The sequence below is a fragment of the Penicilliopsis zonata genome (assembly GCF_001890105.1).
Source record: "Penicilliopsis zonata CBS 506.65 unplaced genomic scaffold ASPZOscaffold_6, whole genome shotgun sequence".
In the NCBI taxonomy this organism is placed as follows: domain Eukaryota; kingdom Fungi; phylum Ascomycota; class Eurotiomycetes; order Eurotiales; family Aspergillaceae; genus Penicilliopsis; species Penicilliopsis zonata.
In genome coordinates this window covers 342393-365299 of record NW_019208916.1, presented here as the reverse complement: position 1 = coordinate 365299, position 22907 = coordinate 342393, and the positions used below count along the sequence as shown (strand labels likewise).

Here is a 22907-nt window from a genome sequence, read left to right as displayed (position 1 = left end):
TGTAGATTACTACAGACTTGATTGATAACGATGTCATACATACCACTGGTTAGTATTTACTATGTCGTAGTACAAATAGTAGGATTTAAAAGTTATATAACATCTAGGCAGTGTAACCACTCTTGATGGTGTAAAGAAGAAAAAGGTATATATACTCTGCCCATGGTGGGCGTACTCGAGCCTTGAGATCTTCAAGTCACGTTCTCTCCTTTCTGCCGCTGATCTGAACCACCACCCGTCGCCAGCTGCATGACAGACTGATTTCTCTCTTCCAGCACAGTACCTACATAACGCTAATCGCAGAAAACTTTCTTGCTGTTGTCGATAACTGTCTTATCAGATAATAGCAGACCATGAGCTAGTAGCTCCAACTAGAGGTAGAGTCTAGCTGTCAAGGATATCCTCGTTACTGGCGAGTGCTTGAGTCCCAAGCAAACAGTTAAGCTAACAAATCGATAGGAATACCAATCACCAGTCGCATGGGACGGCCAGTTTCATACCGATACGCAGCGAGAAACGAGATGACGGTCTTTTCTATCGTTCAAGTTCAACTAGTATAACACCGGCCAGGCCAGGCCAGCACAACAAGCGCCAAGATTTAAGGAATGTGCGTGTCTCACGGCTCGGCTCCAAGTGGACGAGAAAAGCTCTCGTCTCGTCGATTGCAGGCGATGAACCTCGACGTATCCCCGCTGCGGTCAGCTCCAACTTTCACCCGGCCATGGGGGGGGGGGAGACTTCAGCGTCGTTGACAACGCGCTGAACTGGAACAGCGTGGGTTAACGAATGGCGAACACCAACGCGCCGATCTCGGACCACATTGTGAGCATGGTAGATGTGGACCAATCTACATGGATACCTTGCATATAACTATGTTATAACTTTCAGGTAGAGGAACCAACAGTGATGGTTGTCTCGATTTGGTTTTCTACCCACTTTGGCGCCGAGGTCTCTACAGTACCTAGGTAAGTACCGAGGTATTTCACTAGATTTCCTCTGGTATGATCGGCGACAGGAGATCTTGAATCTAGGTACACTCCCTTCGTGGGGATTTGTCACCTAGAACGACTACATCAGACCCTTGTCGTCTCCGCATACAGATGACGGCCTCGAGGTCTCCCTGCTCCAGTCCCGTTACATTCAGAGACAACATAGTGCGGGCCTTTGGCGCCCCCGCGGGTGTGGCAGCGTTCGCCGTCGTCCCCATGGGCGTTGGGCAGCAGTCTCGCCGTCCGACGGGACAGTCTGAAGGAGATCGTCGATGCGCGTACCCGGATTTACAGATGGCCAGTAGTCTAGTACTAACTACGGAGTAGAACTACTGCTATTACGGTGTACAGCTACAGCCTGAGGTCCGTTGTCTAACGAACACGCTGTTTGCAAGTTCCTTGGCAATACTAGTTATCTCAACTAGTCAAACAAGATACTCCGTACTCCGTACAACAACCCTTCTAACCTGTCAGATTATAGATAACCGACTTATCCACCCTCCCCTCCGGAACCTCCGCTTATCTCGGTGGATATTCTTGATAAGACTATCTCCTACTACTATCTGATCCACCCCTTTTTTTTTTAGATCGATAGTATTATTAGAAGCAGTAGTTCCCTTCATCTTCAGCCTGCTTTCTAAATAAATACCTCACCGACTTTTAGTTTCTTCCTTTTTTCACTCAGAAAACTCACTCAAGTCACGCGCAAGATGGACGAGTAATCCTTTTACCGCTTAGCATCGGCCCCCTGACTAGCAAGTATTACGAAGTACTTATTCCGGAGTAGTTACATATTTAACTACTGTTTACTTACCTGCGCCGCCTGTCCGATCCTCGCGAATGTTTTCTCCAGTTGACCGAGCTTCAAGTGACCATGGCTGTTAACCTGATGCATCAATATTACTTTGTGTTTTGATTATCTGCATTTCCCGTGTGTGTGTGTGTGTGTGTGTATTCGAGATGGCGCGGTTAAAGCAGGGGGTGTTTTCATGGGAGGACGTGTTGACTCAGAGATACCAGAGTGAGCATCACTTTACTACCTACTAAGAACCTTATAAAGTAGCGTACTGATAACTAGGCAACAAACCGAATGCTCTCCGACCCCGCCGAAGAACCCTGACAGGCCACCAGCAGGAGCAGCAGGAGCAGCAGGAGCAACCTGATTCTTCCACGCAAGAGGAATGCCGACTGCTCGCCCGGCTGTCGCCCGAGTTACGCCTGATAATCTGGGAGTACGTGCTCGGCGGACGACGACTGCATATCGTGCAGCGACCACACAGACGGCTCGGGTATATCATTTGCTCGGAGGATGGGAGCTGTGACGTCTGTCTCGGGGTGGTAAAGAAGGCAAGCCATGGGGATCAATTGCTTTCCCTCCCTATGACGTGCAGACAGATGTAATTCCCCTCTATTATTATACTTCTACTTGAGTGGGTTAAGTGCTAATAAATCAAGATACACCGAATGCATCCATATGATCTATGCCCTGAACCGGTTCGAGTTCAACAACACCTGGTCGCTCACCTATCTACGCCCCACGATCCCCGCGGAAAGATGGGAAAGCATTCGCGCCGTGGAACTCAGCTGGGCGTTTCCCGGCCACTGGCTTCCGAGCAAGGATCCCGTCAAGAGCGTGTATTTCTCCGCGGGGAGAGCGCAGTGGGTCGAGACCTGCCAGGCCCTCACCCGTATGAAAGGGTTACAGGCCTTCACTCTTTCGCTGAGCGTGAACTGGTTCTGCGAGCCGGTCGAGAAGATTCCCGTCTTCTTGGAGCCGTTGCGGGATCTCAATCTGAAAAAGGGGTGGGCTGTTCATCTGCCTGAACAGCCGTACTATCTCCATGAGATGGCGAGTATTGGCTCCGTGTTACGGAGTAGGGGGATCGACTGTGTTCTGCTGTAGTTCTATTATTAGCATTAGCATAGCTAGCTTAATCTGAGGTACCGATTATACGGAACATGGCCGGAACATAAGAACAAGACTGTAAGTAACTTATCAGTGACCAGTGTTTCAGATCCGTCTCGACTACTGCAGATCCCTAACTAGCATGATACATATGGAGTGCCCTACTCTTATTTTATTCTCCTCAAACAGACGGCTACCAATACTTCGTTCCGTACATGACTACAGAGAAAGGGTCAAACGCAAAGCGTTGAGTTGATTGAATAAAGGTAGTATCTGAGCAAGTCTTCGATTGCATAGAAGAAAGAAGAGAATAAAGAAAATAAGAGAGGTAGGTCGAGGTAGGAAGAGGAAGGGAAAGAAAGAAGAAAAAGAAAGGTATCGAGAGAATAAAGTATCGTCACGCTTAGGTCCATGCCAGAGATTTTCCCATGTCAACCCAGTATGACCCCTAAATGGTATCCAAATATGAAAAGATCCGTCCGCCAGACGCCGGGTCATGATTATGTATTGAGGTAGAGAAAAAAGAAAAGGAAGAGATTGCGATATGCATGTTCTCTGGGAAATCCAGGAGAAAGGTCTTCGTATAATAAGAAAATATGCGAGAGCATGTGGTTGTGTTTGTGTTTGCAAGGTGGTGGTTGTTTTCAAACCCTTGGCAGGTTGGGTGGTGTTCGGCGGTGCTTTTGCTGTCGCTCTTGCCAGTCCAAGACTTTTGAAAATAGGCCTTGAGGTCTATCATTGGCAATAATGTAGAGGATCGAGACAATGCCTTTCACCACCGCAGGCTAATTGATGCAGACGCGGCACTTGAGGGGGGCGATGGCCAGAGGTCAAGGCGTAAAATACCCGCCAGGGGAATTGCGCAAGTGACCGAGGCAGATCGTGGCTCACGCGGCATAGCCGGCATGTGTCGTCTTAATCGTGTCTTCTGGCCAAAAAAAACAAGTCGACATGGAGAAGGATCCACAACGGAGAAGAAGATGGAAGAGGAGGAGGAAGAAGTAAAAGAAGCAGCTCTGTTGAAGAAAGAGCCAGCTTGTTGATTATCGTCCGTCTCGCGAGCGATCAGAGCCCGAATGGCCCGAACCTCGCTGCCGCGCATTGAGCCACTCCATCGCCCCGTCCTGAATGGACGCAGGCACTTTCTGATCTTCTGGTCGGCGGTTGGTCGAGCCGGATGGCAAAAGACCGTTGATCTCGGCCGCCAGGCCCGCCACGGTGTAGGCACGAAGCTCCCGCTCTTCACGCTCGTCTTCCTTGATGAGGCGCTTGCGATCGGAGGGGCTGATAGTTTCGCGACGCATCCGCCGGATCTCGTGGATGACCCAAAGCAGAACTTCTTCCGAGACACGGGTCCTAGGCGCGCCGTGCCTGGCGGGGGAGCGCACGTATCTTCTCGTTACGTCGGTCGCACCGTCGATCGAAAACGCGATGCAGTAAGAGATTTTCTTGTTCCATCCTAATGCAAGTCAGGTTAGTTGATTAATTGGATAGAAGACGAAAAAAAAAAAAAACGAACCTTCGGTGTATAGACGGGGTTGATCCCATGCCTCCTCACAGGCATCGACATGAACCCAACGGCGTTGGTGTTCCGAATAGACCTCCGTCCAGACGTGATCTTCCGAGTTCCACACCCATCGGACGCGGCCTCCGACAGCTCTGCAGAACATACTGAAACAGTTGGCCCATTCGCCAACCCGACCACGGCGCGTCTGCAGGAGCTGCCAGACATCCGAATATCTCGGGAACCTCTCGTAGGCGCCACACGTGGGCTCGGAGCATCGATACAGCTCGACCTGGGTCGCACCGCGGGCAGTCTCATCCGGCATCGGAGGCGTTCTGCCCTGGCCGATCGTAGGCATGAAGCAGCGCGAGCAGGGTGGATTGTTAACCCACTGGAAGAATGATCGTTTGAACCATCTTATAAAAAATCGTTAGTTGGATTTTAATACTCCGGGAAAATAAGAACTATTGCAAAGACTAACCGTAGCAATGCCTTGATGACACAATCTTGGTATCCCCATTCTGGTTTCCCGCCGACACTTGCGGCCTGCGCCTGCATGATCTGGCTCTCCTCCTCTGCCTCGGAATAGAGACGGTCGAGAGGGATCAGAGCGAGCGCCTCGTCGAGCAGACCCGGATTCTCGTACTTGGTGGGTGTGACGGACAGGACCTGGAGTAGATTGCGGAACTTGAGCGAGGCGGGATCCTGGGGCGGCGAGGGCATGATCGGGAGACCCTTCAACGCCGGATTGCTTGAGCAGGAAGGCATCGGAGGCTGGGATGGGAGAGGAGAGGGCGGGTGGTGGTGGAAGGCCGCGGTCGGGGGCGGCGGCGGTGTGCGCGAAGGGTGCGGCGGATAGGAGACTCTGGGAGGCGACATGTGAGAGGAGGGAGTCGGGGAGCGAGTGCGAGACCGAGGACCAGTATTCTCCTGTAGTCTGTTGAAGCGTTTCGTGCGCATCAACTGCTCAAACTCTTTCGACAGTTCGGTGGCATCGTAGGCGTTTGGGGCAGGTGCCCGGCGGGAGTGGTGCCTGCTGTCCGCCATGATGACAGGCAGTGGAATGTGGTGCTCCAGGTTGAATCTTTTTCTGTAACTTTTGTCCTTATTTTCCTTCCTCTCTCTCTCTCTCTTTTCCCTCAATATTATGATTCTCCTTCTCTCAACACGACAGGAAAAAACGAGCGAGATGTGTCTGACGGTCGGAGGTGTGATGGTGAAATGGTGGTTGGAAATGGGGGAATCGCTGCACAGCCCAGCCAAGCCGTCGCCACTCTTGGCGCTGGTTTCGAAACCTCAGGGACGGTCGACGACGGGGAGTCACGGCGAGGAGCGTCTCAAACTCCAGGGCGAGATGGGCGACAAGGGAGACGGCGACGATGGGAAAGGAAAGGAAGGAGAGTCAAGAGGAAAACGAGTCCCAGGGGGGGTGGTGGACAGTAATTAGAGGCTCTGGAGGAGTTTTCGCAGCGTTGCTGTTCGGGGGACGTCCACGCCAGCAAGAGCGTCGTCAGCCCTGGGTGCGTCGCCCCAATCATGGCCCCGCGGCGAGCGCTGACGCCGCGTGTGTCCCGCCCGACCAGAGTCCAGAAAGAGTTTAGGCCAAGACCCTTATTTTCCTTCCTGACGCGTCTGGCTTAGTCACGTCTTGGCAGTACGGTCTGTACTATACCATACAGTGTGTATACCTACTAAGTTAGGGAGTAGGATAGATAAAACGATATAGATATCTGGTATACTGGGTCTAGGTAGTGAAGAGTCATGGTATTGGTTATAGTTGTATATTCCAGTGTCTACTAGGTACTATCCAGCTGTACTATAATTGCATGCTATAAAGACATACGCGGCTTGGCGGCCGGCCGAACGTCACCAAATGAGCATTACGCGGCTCACACTAACCTATGTCCGATCAGCAACACCCGATCGACATCTAGATGCTGACAGAAAGCTATCTTGAGATCTGGGATATTAAAGAGCGTTCATCAGAAATATTATCAAGGTTGTACGGAGCCATGTAAAATTCACTACTGCCTCTAAGTAAGGTACCCAATACTCTGTACCTGTATGCAGTTAGTATATTACTACCTAACCAATAACCCCTATTCCAGAAGACCGAATATGTTAGTCAGCAACTCTATTTGAGTACTGTAATTAGCAACATGACGAATCATGACGCGGAAGATCCTTGGACAGATCAACGAAAAAGGCCCAAAAGGCCCCAGGGCTGGTCGCCATAAATGGAAATTGCTTGGCGGACGGGTCCGTAGGTCTTTCTGACCGCCAACGGTCGCACGAGATGGCCCTCTTCGTCCCAACTTGCCTGCCTGAGACCCTTTCCACGTGGAGAATAGCGATAGAATATGTAGGTAGTATTGATATGAGCTAGTTGTTATTTACTTGACTTGGGAAGTTCACTCTACTGATTGATTACTCTGTACAATAAACCTGTAGTCCTGATAATGCTGCTGCCTCGCCGATCAGGAGTGGTATTAGGATGCCATGGCTTACTCCGTACTCCATACCTTAGGTACCTACTCCGTATAGTACCTAGGTAGATACCTAGGGACTGGTCCTACTACCTACCAGTTAATTTACTATTCGAGTCATCTGCCTTCTCTATCAAGCCATCAATACTCCGTACGCGCGGCAGTGCATGTCTGACACTGTATTGTTACACTAGAATTCTGTAATAAAAACACCTACTCGCCTACTTTAACTACGGAGTACAGAAGACTAACTACCTAACTACTCCATATTTTATACTATTTCTTACTGTTTTTTTTTTTTTTGTCTCTCACGGAACATATACCCCATTCCAATTGATGGTTTCTATTATTCTATGCCAAGGCTGGTGCCTGTACGGAGGACCTCTGTCTTGGTAAAATTGCCTGATGTAGTTAGCGCATCTTACGTGGCCTGGAGTCCATTTCAAAGGCCAAGATCCTTCCCCAGGGGCTGTCCGTCAGTCTGAGCTTTGGGCGGTCTCAGTCTGTGACGGTGCCTGGTCTGTGCGGGCTGGATCTAGTATTCCCGCCAATAATTAGTGAGGGATACTAATAATCTAACCGAGGCGATGGTCCGCAGTACCGAAGCCTCATATCTGTTAGTGTTAGACTGTTAGGAACAAGTGTCAGGTACATGCAATAATTGATTAGTCCTTGTAGTAAGGTTCTACTACGGAGTACATACATAGTATATAGTCAACTAGTGAGTAGAACCTACTATGTGGTCTCGGTGGTGTACTAGAGACCTACAGTACACATCTAGGTACGGAGTACTGCATACTAAATTGATAATACGGAGGATGTTTCACTTTCTAGTCAACTAGGTTCTTAGGTACCTAGGGAGTTACGTCAGTCCTTAATTGAAGAAAATTCAAGTAGTCGAGAGGACTCGGAATCTACAATCAACTACCGGCAACAATTTCAATCAAGTATTATCATAATCAACAAACACAATACGCAATAACTCTAAAATTTTAATAATATTGACAACGTACTCTAGCTTGGGCTCCATAATGCCAACTAACAAATACTCCGTATTCCATACTCCGTAGACCCTGGTGGGACCCGTGCCTTGATCGGCATATTGTATCGGCATTAACGGCTAGAGATTTTAGTCCGAGTACGAGTTCTTACAATATGCTTGCATTAATAATATTTATTTATGTAGTAGTTAACTATAATTTTAACTATAACTATATAAAAATTAGATATAAAATCATACTTCCAAGTGGACGTACGTACTTGGAGTTGTAGTAATAGTACGTACTACCATCTTCGTCATCATCAATAGTGTATGCAGTGATGTGTGCATATTACGTACTCCATATCTTGGAGGGATCTCTCCCAGACCTTGGCTACAGAGTACAGAGTACCTAGGTAGATTATTCGTTACTTACCGCCTACACATCTGTCACGAGTCAACTAGCTTTTTTCTTTCAGATCCAACGGTATGCATTGATTCAATCATAGTATGGAGTACTCCGAAGTCAGTACGTACGTGCCTGAGTACGTACTACCTACATACGTATACTCTTTTGCCATCGAAAAATTTCGTGGCGGTCACTGCTCTCGAGACCATATCAAGTCATTCTGTTGAGGTTGAAGAGTGTCGTTTACCAGCACGTGCTACGTTTACTACAAAGCACCTGGGTATGGAGTAGTTGACTGACTACCTAAGAGTAGGTCCTCTTATCTCGTTTCAACTAGGCATCTCACTCTGCATGAGCCAAGCTCTATCAACCCCATTAAACAAAGCGAGAGATCGCCCAGTGTCTCTTTGAAAGAAGAACCTCTCCGATCCGCAGACCGTACTGCCTCATTTGAGACCCTTGTCAAAGGGGTTTAAAGATTGATCTACAAGCACAAACACCTGCGGCCAGCAGTATTTATTGAGGATTGCAGCAGTAACCACGGCTGATCATACAGAAAGTCATAGCTCTATTGCAGCCCATTTACTTGATTGAAGGTCCCCACCGTTGATACAATACAGAGCAAGGGGTCACTTCCTAGGTAGATCACCGGGTATAGAGGGATCATCATTCAATACTCAATGCTACTATTGATACAAAGCACGGGAGTGCTGATATAGTTCGCCCTCGCTTGATTCCAATGACTCATCATTGGTCTATGAGATCTACAACTGAACGCTATCAATGTCTGGACAAATAGAAGAATTCCCCGGCCGTTCTTACGAACACCGAGACATCTCAGTCACGAACGATTTTCCCCAAAAGGCACTAGAAACGTAAGTATGACTCTTGTATATATATATATATATATATATATATATATATATAAGGTGCTTGTTCTTATCATACCTGGTATACTTGGAAATATACTTGTAGAGCTTCTCAAACTTGATGGCCCGCTGCTCATCACTCATTGAAACCGCTTCATGGTAGGCGTCGGCAAGTTCCTCGGTGTTCCAGGGGTTGACAACAATGCTGCCATTAAGACTCTGCGCCGCGCCCGCGAACTCGGACATGATCAGGACCCCGTTGCGGTTCTGCTGCGTAGCGATGTATTCAAAGGACACCAGGTTCATCCCGTCCCGAGTGGACGACACCACACAGGCATCGGACACGGCATAGAGAGCAATGAGCTCGTCAAAGCTCACAGACTTGTGCATAAAGTGAATCGGCATGTAATCCACGGTTCCTAAAAGACCGACAGTCAGATTGTCTTCTCTGTCTAGCTTTGCCTTCATGGTTTCTCTTTTTTTCAAGCCAAGGATTCACCATACCGAATTTGCCGTTGATTCTGCCAACCAGTTCGTTGACCACAGCTCTAAGGTTCTGATACTCCTCGACATCTTGCCGACTGGGAACTGCAACTTGCACCAAAACCACTTTCCCCACCCATTCTGGATGATTGGCAAGGAAGACCTCGAGGGCATGCAGTTTCTGGGGGATCCCCTTAATGTAGTCCAGCCGATCGACACTCACCATAAGCTTCATTCCCTGGAATTTGCTCTCCAGGCTGGCGATGCGGTTCTGAACCTTGGGGTTCTTCAATCCCTCGGTGAACTTGTCGGGGTCAATACCTATCGGAAAGGCCCCAACGGTTACCGACCGGCCCTCAAATTTGACACTACTTGGTGTTGTCACAAGACCTCTGAGAGAGACGAGAAAATTAGCGAGCAAAGAAAAACCATAAGTCTTGCGGCAAATACTCAAGTCTCACAGGATATGTGCGCAGCTGCTTAGAAAATGCCGTGCGTAGTCATAGGTATGAAAGCCAATCAGGTCGCAATGCAGGACACCGCGCAGCAGTTGACCTCGTACAGGCAGGATCCTGTAGATCTCGCTGCTGGGGAACGGAGTATGCAGGAAGAAACCAATGCGGATGTTCTTCTTGCCCGCTGATTGAAGCTCTTCGCGGAGCAACTGTGGCAGCAGCATCAGGTGGTAGTCATGAACCCAGATCAGGTCACCGTCTCTAGCTTCCTCTGCGATGGTTTTGGCGAAGAGCTGGTTGGCCTCGCGGTACGCATCCCACACACCCTCATCGAACACGATCTCACCGGGGTGATAATGAAGCAGGGGCCAAAGAATCGAGTCTAGAGCCCCATGTCAGCAGCAACTCTAGCCATAGGAAAACAGTGGAACAAGATGGCAATCAATCTAACGCACTCGAGAAACCATTGTAGTGACGGTCAGCCAGCTTGTCGTCAATAAACACGGCCGTCGCGTTGAACTCGTCGTTCAGTCGCTGCTGCACGATCTCAACCTCGTCCTCGGGCACCTCGAGGCCTGGCCATCCGTACCACTGGAAAGTGGTGGTCTTGGACAGCCCGCTGAGACCGGTGACCAGCCCCCCCGAGGACATGGAGAACTCATATTTCCCACCTTCGGACCGTCTGATCGTGATAGGCAGACGGTTCGAAACCAGCAGCAGCCGGGAGTCACCCCCCAGTGACGGATCAGCAGTCAGTGCAGGAGACATTGGACCGTGGACACTGCGAGTTATGCTGTTGATCTTCACTCCGTACTATTTAGTACTGCAGAAAGATGCCCCTCTGCAAAGCGGTGAACACGGTGGTGCAACTGGAGGGGCACAGCAACGATAATAACAACAGTAGTAATATGGCGATAAGCTACCACTTATCATCAATCTTATCAAAGATCACTGAATAGCTGCCGCGACGAAGACTCTTCGAAAGAGAATAAGTAGTAATATTAATATAGAGAAATCTCATTCTACTCGAGTGAGGTGCCTACCCGGTGGGTGGCAGTAATTTGCCATATCCGGATTTGGCAGGCACGCGCCTAGCGTAGCTCTGACCGTCGTCACCCCTCTTTGACCCCTACGACTCTATCTACAGTATCTGCCAACTGCGCACGAATTCGGTTCCCTGGAGGCCCCCGTCCGTCCCCTGCACTCCGTCTTATTTTCTCCCTCTTCGATCCGGTCCGAGCCGGGAGATAATCTCCGGATACTGCCCAACGACTGTAGGAAGGAGGGGTAGACCTCGTCATAGCGGGGTGTTGCCATGGACTGGCCCAGACTGGCCAACCCGTCAAGAGATTTCCAACTAGGCAGCGGCACGGGCTGCGAACAAGAGGCTAAGGATTGTTGTCGGCGATACTGAGCTAAATCAAATGTCAGACAGATGCCCTTTGCCTTGAAGTGCGGCCTAATCTCGACTCACGGCGACACTGGGCGTCAGCCAACGGGCTCCGTGACTTGACCAGCCAGGTTGGGAGACAGACTCCGTACAAATAATATATTGGGAGACCACCACCAGGCGGCACATAATAATAGTCCATGGTTGGGTTTCGGAGGGCATTAAAATTGTGAGGTATATATTGTTCTTTCGTTTTGCCCCTCCTGTGGCTGCCCTGTCTGATCCCCTGTCCAATCACTACCCCTTGCAATCCTCATGATGCGGTTTTTTCTGGATATTGGACTGCTGGCTAACAATCCAAGGGTGTTCTTTCTCCCTGTTTTGCCGAGGAGATTTATAACACCGGGCGTTCCATTATCCCTTGGTCCGGAAACTATACGCCTTTAGACATAACAAGCACCGAAACAGACCGGTTCAGTCTGCTCCTCAACTATATACACAGAAGACCTTGAAAGCCATGGTTTTATAAAGCAACATCATGACGGTCTTTGTTGCTTCAGTGTTAGTGCCCCCTCCCCCTCTGGCTCAACGACGTGGCAAGTCGTTTGATTAATTCTTGAAACAGCTTTCTTCCATATACAATCGACTTCCAAGCCACGGAGTCTCGGCATGCTCGTCGGACCTCTTCAAATGGCCATGGCTCTATTGACAGCAGCGTGGTGGGGAGGCTAGCAGATGCACGCCGGCAAAGACGCAAGACCCTTAGTTTTTCAATGACCCCAGGCGCGACAACCGACGATGAGAGAATCTTCAAATCGTACGTCTCCCGATCTGCCGGGGAAATCCCCATCGCAGACGACCCCAATGGACCCAGACCAAGCGAACCTCGTTCCGTGTCCTGGGGTCAGAGCCGCAAGTTTAATCAACCGCCACCCAAGGCTCTGATCCATCCCGCCCCGTCCATTCTCAGCCGCTCCGGGGGCGACCAGATTGACGGCCAGTTTGCGGCTGATGGTTCGCTGACCAACCCAGAACCTGAAGAGGGGCATAGCCCGCGCGCGGCGCTCTCGGATATGGACTGGGTCGTCAAAGCCGCAGAACAGGGCAATGGGGGCCTGCGGAACGCTGTCCACGCTGCCGTCGACGCCGGCCTGCTGACAGACCAGATGTGGGTTGGGACACTCGGCATGCCAACTGACTTACTCAAGGACGAGACGCGTGCCAGTATCTCCGAGACTTTGGAGGATGAATTCAACTCCCTGACAGTGTTTGTCGACGATCACGAATTCCAAGGTCATTACTCTCACTTCTGCCGGACGGTCTTGTGGCCTGCCTTTCATTATCAGATGCAAGAGTCCCCCCGCCATACGGAATATGATGACTACTCCTGGAAGCAATATGTAAAGGTTAACGAGGCATTCGCGAACACCATCTTGGCACACTGGAGACCTGGTGATAGTATATGGATCAACGACTACCACCTTCTGCTCCTTCCGACCCTCCTTCGAGAGAAGCTGCCCCATGTGAAAATTGGCTTTTTCATGCATGCTGCATTCCCATCCTCTGAGGTGTTCCGATGTCTCACCGCGCGTAATTCCATGATCAATGGCCTCCTTGGGTCCGATCTCATCGGATTTCAGACCGACGAGTACTGCCATCATTTCCTTCACACATGCAGTCGCCTCCTCGGCTTGGAAGTGTCTGTCGACGGTGTCCAGCTCAGAGATCGTTTTGTTCGGGTCCAAACCTTACCGTTTGGTGTAGACCCTAATTCTCTTGATGAGCTCCGACAATCTACTGAAGTCAAGAACTGGATAGCCAACATTCGCTCCAGGTATGAGGGCAAACACTTGATAGTTGCTCGAGACAGGCTTGATGGACCAGGAGGCATCAAGCAGAAGCTGCTGGGCTACGAGCTGTTCCTGAAGAGGTATCCCAAATGGCGAGAGAATGTGAGGCGACCAACATTTAATCATGCCGATGATACTTTGCGCTGACAGTATTTATGATAGGTCGTTCTGATCCAGGTTTCATCCTCAAATTCGGAAATCCCCGAGCTTGAAGCTCAGGTCTCCAAGATAGCCATGAGGGTAAATTCGGTCTACTCGACGCTGACACACCAACCGCTGGTTCTTCTGAGACAAGACATCAGTTACTCGCAGTTCCTGGCACTCATGAGCGTGGCCGAGATCTTCATGGTAACTAGTCTGCGAGAGGGTATGAACCTCACCAGCCACGATTATATCAACTGCCAGGATGGTAGGATCAGCAACCAGTGCCATGGTTCCTTGATTCTAAGTGAATTCACTGGAAGCGCCTCGATTTTTAGCGGACACGACCTGCTTGTCAATCCGTGGGATTACCAACAATGTGCTGATGCGATCAATAAAGCCCTGGATATGTCGCCGGAGGAGAAATGGAAAAATTGGGAATTTCTCATGGATAAGAAGGCCCCATTTACAGCTACCGGATGGTGTGAATCGTTCGGCAAGGCTCTTGATGCTGCGCATAGCGCTCAGTTGTCTCGCGAGCCAAGCCATCTCTCTGCATTGTCCCTGGATGCCTTGCAACAGTCCTATGGGACATCTAGCCTGAGGCTCTTCCTCCTTGAGGATGAAAGCACGACTGCCCCTGCGAACTCTGTCCCTTCGGAGAAGGCAATTGCCCAACTGGAAGTGTTGCTCCAAGACCCGAAGAACGTGGTCTACATCACCAGCAGCAAAAGCTCCGAACAGCTCAGATCACTCCTCCCGGACTTGCCACCGACAGTAGGCCTGATTACTGAAAATGGGTGCTTCCTCCGGGGGAACGGTGCAGCGACATGGGAAGAACTGTTTGACGCCACCAAGACAAAAGACTGGCGAGACGGGATCCGCCGCGTGGTCGAGTACTTCCAAGAACGCACCGAGGGAAGCTGGGTTGAGGAAAGAGGGTCCTCTCTGACCTTCCGGTACGATCAAGCACAAGATCCTGAAATTGCGAGCCGACAGGCGTCCGACCTGGCAGATCAGATCAACGGCTCGCGAGGCAACGAAGCCATCCGCGTCGTGCTCACCCAGGGGACTGTTAGTTTCGAACCATTGGACGTCACCAAGGCGACTGCAGCCGAAATTGCGTTTCAACGACTGCCTAAAACTCCAGACTTTGTCTTCGTCGCCGGAGGTGCTCGCGGTGACGAAGCTCTGTTCCGCTGGGCCAACCAGCTGGTCATCGATGGCCGAGCCCCGAACGTGACCACCTTGACGGTGGGTCATCACGCCACAGAGGCGAAAGCCGTCCTGCCGGACGACTTGAACATTTCCGACGTGCTGGGTGATCTGTGCGTGGCAGGATCAGGCAAGTAGTGGACGATGGGGGGTTTCCCTACCTAGTTTCGTGCTCTGTTTCCTAGTCAGCAAACGTATCGAATTATCTTTATATACCTTTTAGAAATGCTTAATGCCATTCTTACTACATATATACCGCAGTGCCATGAATCTTAAGGGGTGATTAATATTCTAGTTTGACAAGAATAGAAGAAGAACGATTATTCAAAAAATACTAAGCTACACCTACCTATACATTTATCTTATCATGCTAGACGAGAAAAGACAAAATAAAAGGGAAAAAAGGAAAAAAAAACAGAGAGAGAGAGAGAGAGGAGGTACCGAGTGATAACACAAGCCAATTAAAATAGAATAAGAACATGAGTCGTCAGAAAGATATCGTGGAAAGGTTTATGGTCACCTCTCCAGCGCCGGCCGTTAGTTTGATCAAAGTATAACCTAGAATATCAGGAAAAGAAAAGAAAAGGGCGGAAGAAATAGAAGAAAAGAAAAAAGGGATTAACAAGATGAGAGGAATCATGGATGATTCCTATCCTTAGATTGCGTCTCAGTTGAGATTAAAGTAGGCGCTATTCGTCTCCTTTTAGGCTGCTGCTGTGCGACTGCCGGCGGGTCATGGTCTTTGCCATGATGCTTGTCATCGGCGTCGTTGGCCGCTGCTGTGGAATCTCGCTTGCCTAGAACTGTGCTGCTGGGAGCGCTCTGCTGCGAGACCATCGATGATGGCGTTTGTGGGGGGGTTGTGAGCGGGAGGACCGGTGGTTGCGACGAGTGAACAGCTGTTACCAGGGGAACGGTGCTCATGGTGGGCGTGGGGTTGTTGACCACCGTGGCAGAGGATGATTGCTGTTGTTGGGACGACTGGGTGGCGACTGAACATACCGAATTGGACCGCGCCGGACTCGCAGGTGGTTGAACTAAAGGCATCGTGGCCCCCTGTGCGGTGGTAGAGTTCAACTTCACAGGAGAGGAAGCAACCGTTGGCGTAGGCAAAGGGGTGTTGTTGGCCGAGGAGGCTGCGGAGGCAGTGTGCGGCTGGGGGACCGACGTCGCACCGGTATACACTTGACCCAACTCTCCCGGGGCAAATGTAAGGGTCGAGCAGAAGCCGTCGGACGAGCTCATCATCAACGTGAGCCCATCATTTGACCTAGCGTTGTCGTTAGCACTGAAAAGGGAGAGAGAGTGGGGGGGGGGGGTTTAATTAATCACCAAGCAAGATCTGTAAAAGTCGCAAAATGGAGGTTGCTCACAACGCAGAGCGGCGTTTGCTGTTGGGTATCGTAGACCAGAACAGCATCTTGCGTTGCTACCGCATATACAATGCGATAAGGTAGGGCAAAGGCCGGCGTCGGCCCTTGAGTCGATGGCGCGGTGGCTTCATGGTCCCCGTCCTTGGTAGAGGGCGTCAGATGTGGCTTTGATGCGTCACCTGTCATCGCAGTCGAGGACGAAGGAGGATCCATCGAGCTGCTGGTCGAAACCACCGGGTCCGGAAGGGACGAGAATGCCTCTTCGCTCGACGAGGTATCGAGGACGATATGGTTGGCAGGCTTGGGGGTTTGTTGTCTCAAGGTGTAGAAAACTGGGGAGCACTTGACTGCAACAGACGGCTTCTTATGACCTGGAAGGTGAGAGATGGGCGGCTTGTTGAAGCCCGCACGAGTGTACACGTAGACCGTGTTGATGATCTCGTCAGTGGTTTTGGTCGGATCCGTATTCGATACGTGCAATGTTTTGTACTGCCCTGCGGGCGTAAACAGTAGACTCCCATCGGGAGCAAAGGTCAGACGTCGAAAAAACGAGGTGAAAGTCTCGTTGGCGTAGATATTGGCATTCTTGACGCCTAATCCACTCAAAACGCCCGCGGGAGAGGATACTTCCAAGGGTTTGACGGCCGGCAAAGGTAACGACGGGGCCGGCGAAGCGGAGCGCCGGATGGAGGGAGACGAACCAAACGATGACCGCCGGCTGTGTGACACCGGGGGAGGGTCCATCGGTAGATTCGATGCCATTGGCGTTCCTGGGGCCGAGGGTGCTGGTGAGACGATGGCCATGGTGTTGTTGCTCGTGGGTGGGAGGCGGCTGCCGAGCTCAGGCGGCGCAGGGCTACTCGACGAGATGCGCCGCGCAGGCAAGTCCATTTTCAGGAACTTGCCGTGCGAGGTGAGGGTGAACTGGCCATCTTTTGTCTTGAGGCTGTAGATATGGACCGAGCGATCGGACGACTGTGTGGCTACAAACTCGTTGAGAGGGTCCCACGCCACACCCTGGACGTAGTGCGAATGTTCCGCGATCTGCCTGACCATTTGACCTGTAGAGAGCTTTTGTGTGAGCCACCGTAGGGCCTCCCAAACCGAAGATAGATATAGAGAGGGATGCTCACCTGTCTGGGCATTATAGATCCGAGCAATATTGTCCATGCTGCCGGTGATAAAGAAGACGCCGTCCGGAGACCAGGCTAGGTCGTAAATCTCCGCGCCCGATGACCGACACATGTGCTTGACACGCCAGGTCTCCTTGTCGTCCGACCTGTCTTCCCCTAGCCCGGTCTGCGTCTGCAATTCCGAAGGGACCCAAAGAAGCACGTTGCCATCGTCGCCCGCGGATGCCAGCATTTCGCCTGCCATCGGGGTCAGCACCAAGCCCTAGCCCTTCACCAGATGACCAAGGTAAACCGATCCTACCTTTCGGACTAAACCGCACCACATTGACTGCCTGGGTATGCTTCACCAGTGTGCTCAAGTAGGTGACTTTCCGTTCGTCACCCGATGATTCCACGCGCCACAGCTATTGATCAGATCAACCATCAGACATATCGCCTGGCCTCAACATGCACACTCGGGGACAGGGAACTGGGGGGGGGGGGGGGGTTGTGTAGAGGAAGAGGTATGGAGGGAGGGCAGGCGTACCCTGACATTGTTGTCGCTGTAAAGAGAGAGAGACCAAAGGTCAGCATTGATCATGAAGCTTGCACTGCTACCACCAGCACGACGACGACGACGGCGACGAGGGCGGCGGCAACCCACCAAAACCCAGGACAAATAGAGAAACTTACTTGCCGGCCGTAGCTAATCGGCCCTTGCCATTAGGATCGAAATGGACCGAGTATATCGGGGCATTGTCGTTGTGCCACGAGATGAGCAGCGGAGTCGCCTTCATTGTCAGCACCACAGCAGCTCAATGCCCCCCGGAGAAGCCAACAAAGGGAAGCAGCCGTTCTCGGAGGCCACAGAAGCAGGTAGATGGCCGTTTCTTAATAGCTGTGAGCGATCCGGTCGTAGGAGAGACCCGAAGTGTGTTGTTTGTTTTTCTGTGTTGGACGGGAGTCTCACTGTTTTGAGGGGGGACTTTCGGCGGGTTGCGAGCAGTAGCAGCCAAGGGTCGAAGGAGAACAGAAGAACAATCAATGAAGGAGCAGGCAGGAGAAGCGTCGGCGTGGAAACTTTCAACGGCGGAAGATACCAGACAGTCGCCGATCGACGATTACGTTCGCAAAGTCAATCCTCACCCTGTAACCGGGTAGAGCGCAGCGAGCGGACCTCAGGACAAATGAGAGTCGTGATGTCGTTTCCGTGTTCGTCTCGTGTTTCGCAGGCTGGACGCGACGGTCCCACGAAGCTTGCGAATTTCTGGCGACTATTGTTGGATGTTTCTACTGAGAATTATTATCTAAGAAACCTCTTTGATGTTATAATAATTACACAGTTAGGATAACTTTTTTTATTACGACTTTGGAGCACAGTATGTAGAATATTTCGACGCCTGAACCCGGTATGCTAAAAAAAAAACCCGCCATGATAATAATATACACAAATGAAGATGCAACAACATATCCTCAAGGTTAGGAAACCCATCTCCCAATCGTCTCGCCGAACCAGCTGGTGGCCCGCTGCTGGCGTTTGGCCCTCTGGTCTTCCTGCGACTTCATAAAGGGCGACGCCTCCTGCACGTATAATTGTTGCTGCGCCAGCTGGGCATTGTGTGCGCGGAGCTCCAGCTCGCGCTCGTGCGGCGACAGCTGTTCCCAGGGCTTCGAGGGTTTGAATCCGGCCGGTAGCTTCTCTGCCTTCGGAGCCTGGACCTCCTGCGGCGCGGTGTTTCCTGGGTTGAACAGCGAGGTGAGTGGCGGCGGCTCCATCCCCGCCGCCTGAGCGTCCTTGACTTGCTTCTCATAGTCGAGCATCTCGTGGTAGAGCTTGTCGGCGTGCATCTGGATCCGTTCCTCGCGCTCCGGGTCGTAGTCGAACGAGGCAGCGTAGCCTAATGCCTGTAGGAATTTCTACCTTTCGTCAGATGATGCAAAAATAAATATGTTTATGTATATATATTTCTTACCGCCTGTGTTGTAAAGCAACGGGAAAACTTTCCGTTCTCCTCCGAGCACATCGTCGCTCGTGCCTTGAGGCGTTGTTGCCAGTTGCCCGTCTGGAAACAGAAGGTCAGGGCCTCTTGCTCCAACGCACAGTTCTCCATCGCCGCCCGCTGCACCGAATCCTTGTGCTCCTTGTACTTCTCGACCACGCGGGAGGCACCGTTCATCCCCGTCTGCTCCTCCTCTCTCGGCGGCTTGTACGTCTTCCACAGGTGAGCGTAGCGGCCATCGGGGAAGAGCGAGGCAGACGGAACCTGCGGGGTATCTGCCTCCTCGCCTTCGCCAGAGGAGGCTGCGATCGGTTTATTCGGGAGCCTCGTCGGCTCTCCCGGCTTGGACGGCTCTATCGGCGTGGTAGGCACATATTTCGACGGGCCTTGGTGCTCAAGATAGTCTCGCAAATTGGGATCGAGCTTCTTGACAGGGTCGTCTTTGTTGTCGCCCCAGAACCAGCCCATGTTGAACTATTAATTAACAGAATAGAGTATAATGGTTTCCTGTCACAATAAAAATCAACGAGATGGATAAATCTCCAGATATTCTTGTAGGTCGTAGAATAAATCTTCATAAAAAAAATACCTTATCTGACGCCTGGTCGGGGCAGAATGGCATGCGGAGCGCCAAGCCGAATGATTCGCCCGCGTCTGGGAGCTTCAAGGCCAGGCACCTTCAACAGCAACACTCGCCCAAAACCCACGGTGTTTCTGCCTGCGTCGCGATCTGCGAAGGGCCGTGTCGTCTGTGTGTGATGGCGTCTAGTAAGTCTGGCTCGGCACCATTTCAAGGGCAGTCGATCTAACAGTTTTGTCTATAGCACGAGAGGAGCGGCGCCAGATGCGCCAGCGCGGAGCTGGGTAAGGACGCGCCCTCACCTATACCCCGCGGGATCGAACGCAGCTAACACGCGAGTTTTTTTTTTTAATTTTTTTTCTATATAGAACGCACAAGACAAGGGAGGTCAACTTTGGTTTCTCGTTTGGCTTGGATTCGGCCCCCTTGGGGGATGATACGCTCCCTTCCCAGCCTGCCGCGCTGCCGCCGCAAGCCGCGTCGGTCTCTGGTCAACCTCAGCCGCTCTCACCACCCAGACCTGCGTCTGTATCTCGGAACGGGACGCCAGACGGTGCGAAGGTGGGTAATGGATTGTCAGCAGGGCTGCTGGCGTTGGATAGCGTCGCCAAGGGCAATCAGGAGGAAGAACATCCGAGCAAAAGGAGGAGGATTGGTTTGTTGAGTCCCATAGAGACTTCTCTTATGATGGATTTATCATTCTAACTGGTTATAGAAAATGCTATCCAGCAACCAGTGCCTCCAACTTCCGGCGAAAAGTCGATCGAACACGCTGATTCTGCACCTACACCTACACAGAATGGCGACAACACTCTGATGGTCGCGCAGTCCGAAAACGCGTCGAATGGCTTGAAAAGCCCGATTCAATCTGTACCCCATGAACACTTGACCGTGCAATCGACAGAAGACACAGAATCTGCCGTTCACCCGGTGATTGAAGAAGATGCTGCTCGAAATGAGACAGAGAAATCATCTACAGAAGTTGACCAGTTACCAAATGGCGGCGCGGAGGTGGATGTTACGGATATAGGAGCAGAGCAGGCCGCGCGGAAGGGCGAGGCTCCACAGGAAGAGTCAACAGACCTGCGGAAAACAAGCTCTCCACCAAAGAGACGCGCTCGAAGTCGACCGCCGGTGATTGGTGAAGGGGGCAATGCGAACCAGAACACCCAGAATGACGAGATATCTCCGAGCACGCGACGTTCCGCGCGCGCGAATAAAAGACTCTCGCAGAGCAAGGGTCCTACGGAAATCGAGAGTCCTCCACAACCAAATGGTCAAGCAGAGGAATCGAGAAACGAAACAGCTGAGTCTGTAGCTTCTACAGCAAAGAATGAGATAAAGAAGCGCGGGCGACAGAAACGGGAGAAAAAGGCCGACCAGACAGAGGATGCAGCACCCGCTACGCATCAAGAACCGGAGAAATCACCTGTACCCAAACGGCGACGAGGCCGACATGCAGCTCATGCAGCTCCAGTAGAGAAGGAAGCTGCACCAGAGCCGGAGCCCGAACCTGAGCCTGAACCCGAACATGAACCCGAGCTCAATGCCGACCAGCCTGTCACGAGAAAGAGTCGTCGTGGCCAGCCATCATTGCCGAGGGAGCCCCCGGAAACGGAGAAGCTGCTGTCAGGAGGAGAGCAAAAGACATCTCCAGCCCCAAAGCGTGGGCGTCGAAGAAAGTCAGTCGCACAGCCGGAACCGTCAGAAGAACAGCAAGAGGGGCAGTCAAAATCGCGAAAAGCTCGCAGTCGGCAGCCACTGGCTCCAGCCCAGGAACCTCATACAGAACTGGCAAGGCCAGTAGAACATGCAGAGACAGAACCGCCAGAGACAGATTTCACAAGACCAATAGAACATGCAGAGCCAGCAGAACCGCCAGAGGGGCAGTCAAAATCGCGGAAACGTCGCCGTCGGCAGCCATCTGCTCCAGCCGAGGAGCCGCCAGAGACCGAACTCGCAGAGACAGAACCCCCGGAAACAGAACCTCGAGAGCCTACAGAAGAGCAGCCAGCCACGCGGAAACGCGGTCGTGGCAGGCCATCGCTGCAAGTAGCCGGCGACACAGAGGGCGAACCCCAGCCCAGGCGGAAACAGCCCAAACCGCGCGGCGAGATGATTCCGATCACGGTGCACCGGTTGGCAAACACGGGTGCACTGGGGGAGGCAGCCGCAGGCGACGAGAACGAAGAGGAGGGTGACGAGGAGTCCGCAGACGAGCTCTTGGCACAAAAAACCAAGCTGCCGCGCCGTGGCGGGGTCAACGCGGTCGATGTGCTGAACCAGATCTGCCGGGAGACGCTGGAGAAGGCGACGGCGGCGCTACAGGGCGGGATCGAGAACGAGACGAACCCGACGCGCCGGGCCGAGTATACGCGCAAGCGGAAGGCAGTGGAGGCGTTTGGCGCGGAACTGGAGGGTCGCCTGTTTGAGCTCAGCGAGCTGTTGGATAGCAACTTCGGACTCGCGGTGCAGCTGCGGCGGGCGAAGCGCGAGGCGAACGAATTGCGCGGGCGTCTGATGCACCTGCGCCGGGAGCGTGAGGCCGTGGCTTTACAGATGGATGCTGTGAGGCGGCGGCATGCCGAGGAGGAGCGGTCTAGATCGGTATTTTCTCTCTCTCTCTCTCTCTCTCTCTTTTTATTTTTTAGCTGATTCAATAATCTAGACCCGCGCATCGATCAACAACGCACTACATAACCTCGAACTGGCAGTCGACCGCAGTCACCACGGCCAGCAGGGGCAACACGAGCCCGAAGCCAGCAACCCCGAGTTTCTCCTACGGACGATCGCCGAGCGGGTCAGCTCAACGGCGCCGGGGGCGCATGGCGGGCTGTTGAACCAGATCAAGGCGTTCAATGCACAATTGGAGGCTACATTGAACAGTTGACCAGGCTTGACTTGACTGATCATTGATACGATTGATACCCAAGAATGATACCCTTTGCCATATATATCATCATGTAGAATACGGAGGAGCATATGCCTACCTAGGTAGTTAAAACTATTTGAGACTAAAAAGGTCGACAATGTTGAATCTACGTGTTCTGTAGATCATCAAGTCTATTCATCCTGCCCCGCAGAAGGTATCACCAATCGAATGCGTGGTAGTGTGGTGCTCCCAAAAACTTCGTATTCCAAGACCACTAGCCAAGTAATAATCAAC

At 51.8% G+C, this 22907-nt stretch overlaps 8 protein-coding genes across 8 annotated transcripts; 3 read left to right on the top strand and 5 right to left on the bottom strand.

Moving 5' to 3' along the window:
- Nucleotides 1-1949: 1949 nt before the first annotated feature.
- ASPZODRAFT_151547 (hypothetical protein) lies at nt 1950-2892 on the top strand (the record flags this gene model as incomplete). The annotated part of the gene is made up of 3 exons (XM_022725747.1): nt 1950-2010; nt 2068-2386; nt 2445-2892. The coding sequence occupies 3 exons, from the start codon at nt 1950-1952 to the stop codon at nt 2890-2892; spliced, it is 828 nt and encodes a 275-aa protein (XP_022581455.1).
- A 1046-nt stretch (nt 2893-3938) lies between these two features.
- Nucleotides 3939-5446, bottom strand: ASPZODRAFT_65207 (hypothetical protein; the record flags this gene model as incomplete). The annotated part of the gene is made up of 3 exons (XM_022729287.1): nt 3939-4354; nt 4415-4815; nt 4881-5446. The coding sequence occupies 3 exons, from the start codon at nt 5444-5446 to the stop codon at nt 3939-3941; spliced, it is 1383 nt and encodes a 460-aa protein (XP_022581454.1).
- A 3645-nt stretch (nt 5447-9091) lies between these two features.
- On the bottom strand, nt 9092-10848 carry ASPZODRAFT_151534 (hypothetical protein; the record flags this gene model as incomplete). The annotated part of the gene is made up of 5 exons (XM_022725745.1): nt 9092-9140; nt 9222-9561; nt 9647-10017; nt 10087-10462; nt 10536-10848. The coding sequence occupies 5 exons, from the start codon at nt 10846-10848 to the stop codon at nt 9092-9094; spliced, it is 1449 nt and encodes a 482-aa protein (XP_022581453.1).
- A 180-nt stretch (nt 10849-11028) lies between these two features.
- ASPZODRAFT_15630 (hypothetical protein) lies at nt 11029-11672 on the bottom strand (the record flags this gene model as incomplete). The annotated part of the gene is made up of 4 exons (XM_022726260.1): nt 11029-11056; nt 11124-11182; nt 11239-11495; nt 11555-11672. 4 exons carry the CDS (start codon nt 11670-11672, stop codon nt 11029-11031), a joined length of 462 nt encoding a protein of 153 aa, XP_022581452.1.
- A 336-nt stretch (nt 11673-12008) lies between these two features.
- On the top strand, nt 12009-14814 carry ASPZODRAFT_65292 (hypothetical protein; the record flags this gene model as incomplete). Its single annotated transcript, XM_022729292.1, has 3 exons — nt 12009-12031; nt 12096-13422; nt 13483-14814. 3 exons carry the CDS (start codon nt 12009-12011, stop codon nt 14812-14814), a joined length of 2682 nt encoding a protein of 893 aa, XP_022581451.1.
- Nucleotides 14815-15057: 243 nt separating this feature from the next.
- ASPZODRAFT_131857 (hypothetical protein) lies at nt 15058-18254 on the bottom strand. The gene is made up of 6 exons (XM_022722858.1): nt 17855-18254; nt 17709-17724; nt 17484-17586; nt 17183-17419; nt 16009-17110; nt 15058-15946 (listed from the first exon to the last, which is right to left on the bottom strand). The coding sequence occupies exons 1-6, from the start codon at nt 17956-17958 to the stop codon at nt 15313-15315; spliced, it is 2196 nt and encodes a 731-aa protein (XP_022581450.1). The 5' UTR covers nt 17959-18254; the 3' UTR covers nt 15058-15312.
- A 323-nt stretch (nt 18255-18577) lies between these two features.
- Nucleotides 18578-20055, bottom strand: ASPZODRAFT_131856 (hypothetical protein). The gene is made up of 2 exons (XM_022722857.1): nt 19135-20055; nt 18578-19078 (listed from the first exon to the last, which is right to left on the bottom strand). Exons 1-2 carry the CDS (start codon nt 19627-19629, stop codon nt 18641-18643), a joined length of 933 nt encoding a protein of 310 aa, XP_022581449.1. The 5' UTR covers nt 19630-20055; the 3' UTR covers nt 18578-18640.
- Nucleotides 20056-20091: 36 nt separating this feature from the next.
- On the top strand, nt 20092-22777 carry ASPZODRAFT_1860519 (hypothetical protein). Its single transcript, XM_022727244.1, has 3 exons — nt 20092-20396; nt 20457-22348; nt 22410-22777. The coding sequence occupies exons 2-3, from the start codon at nt 20558-20560 to the stop codon at nt 22629-22631; spliced, it is 2013 nt and encodes a 670-aa protein (XP_022581448.1). The 5' UTR covers nt 20092-20396; nt 20457-20557; the 3' UTR covers nt 22632-22777.
- Nucleotides 22778-22907: the final 130 nt, after the last annotated feature.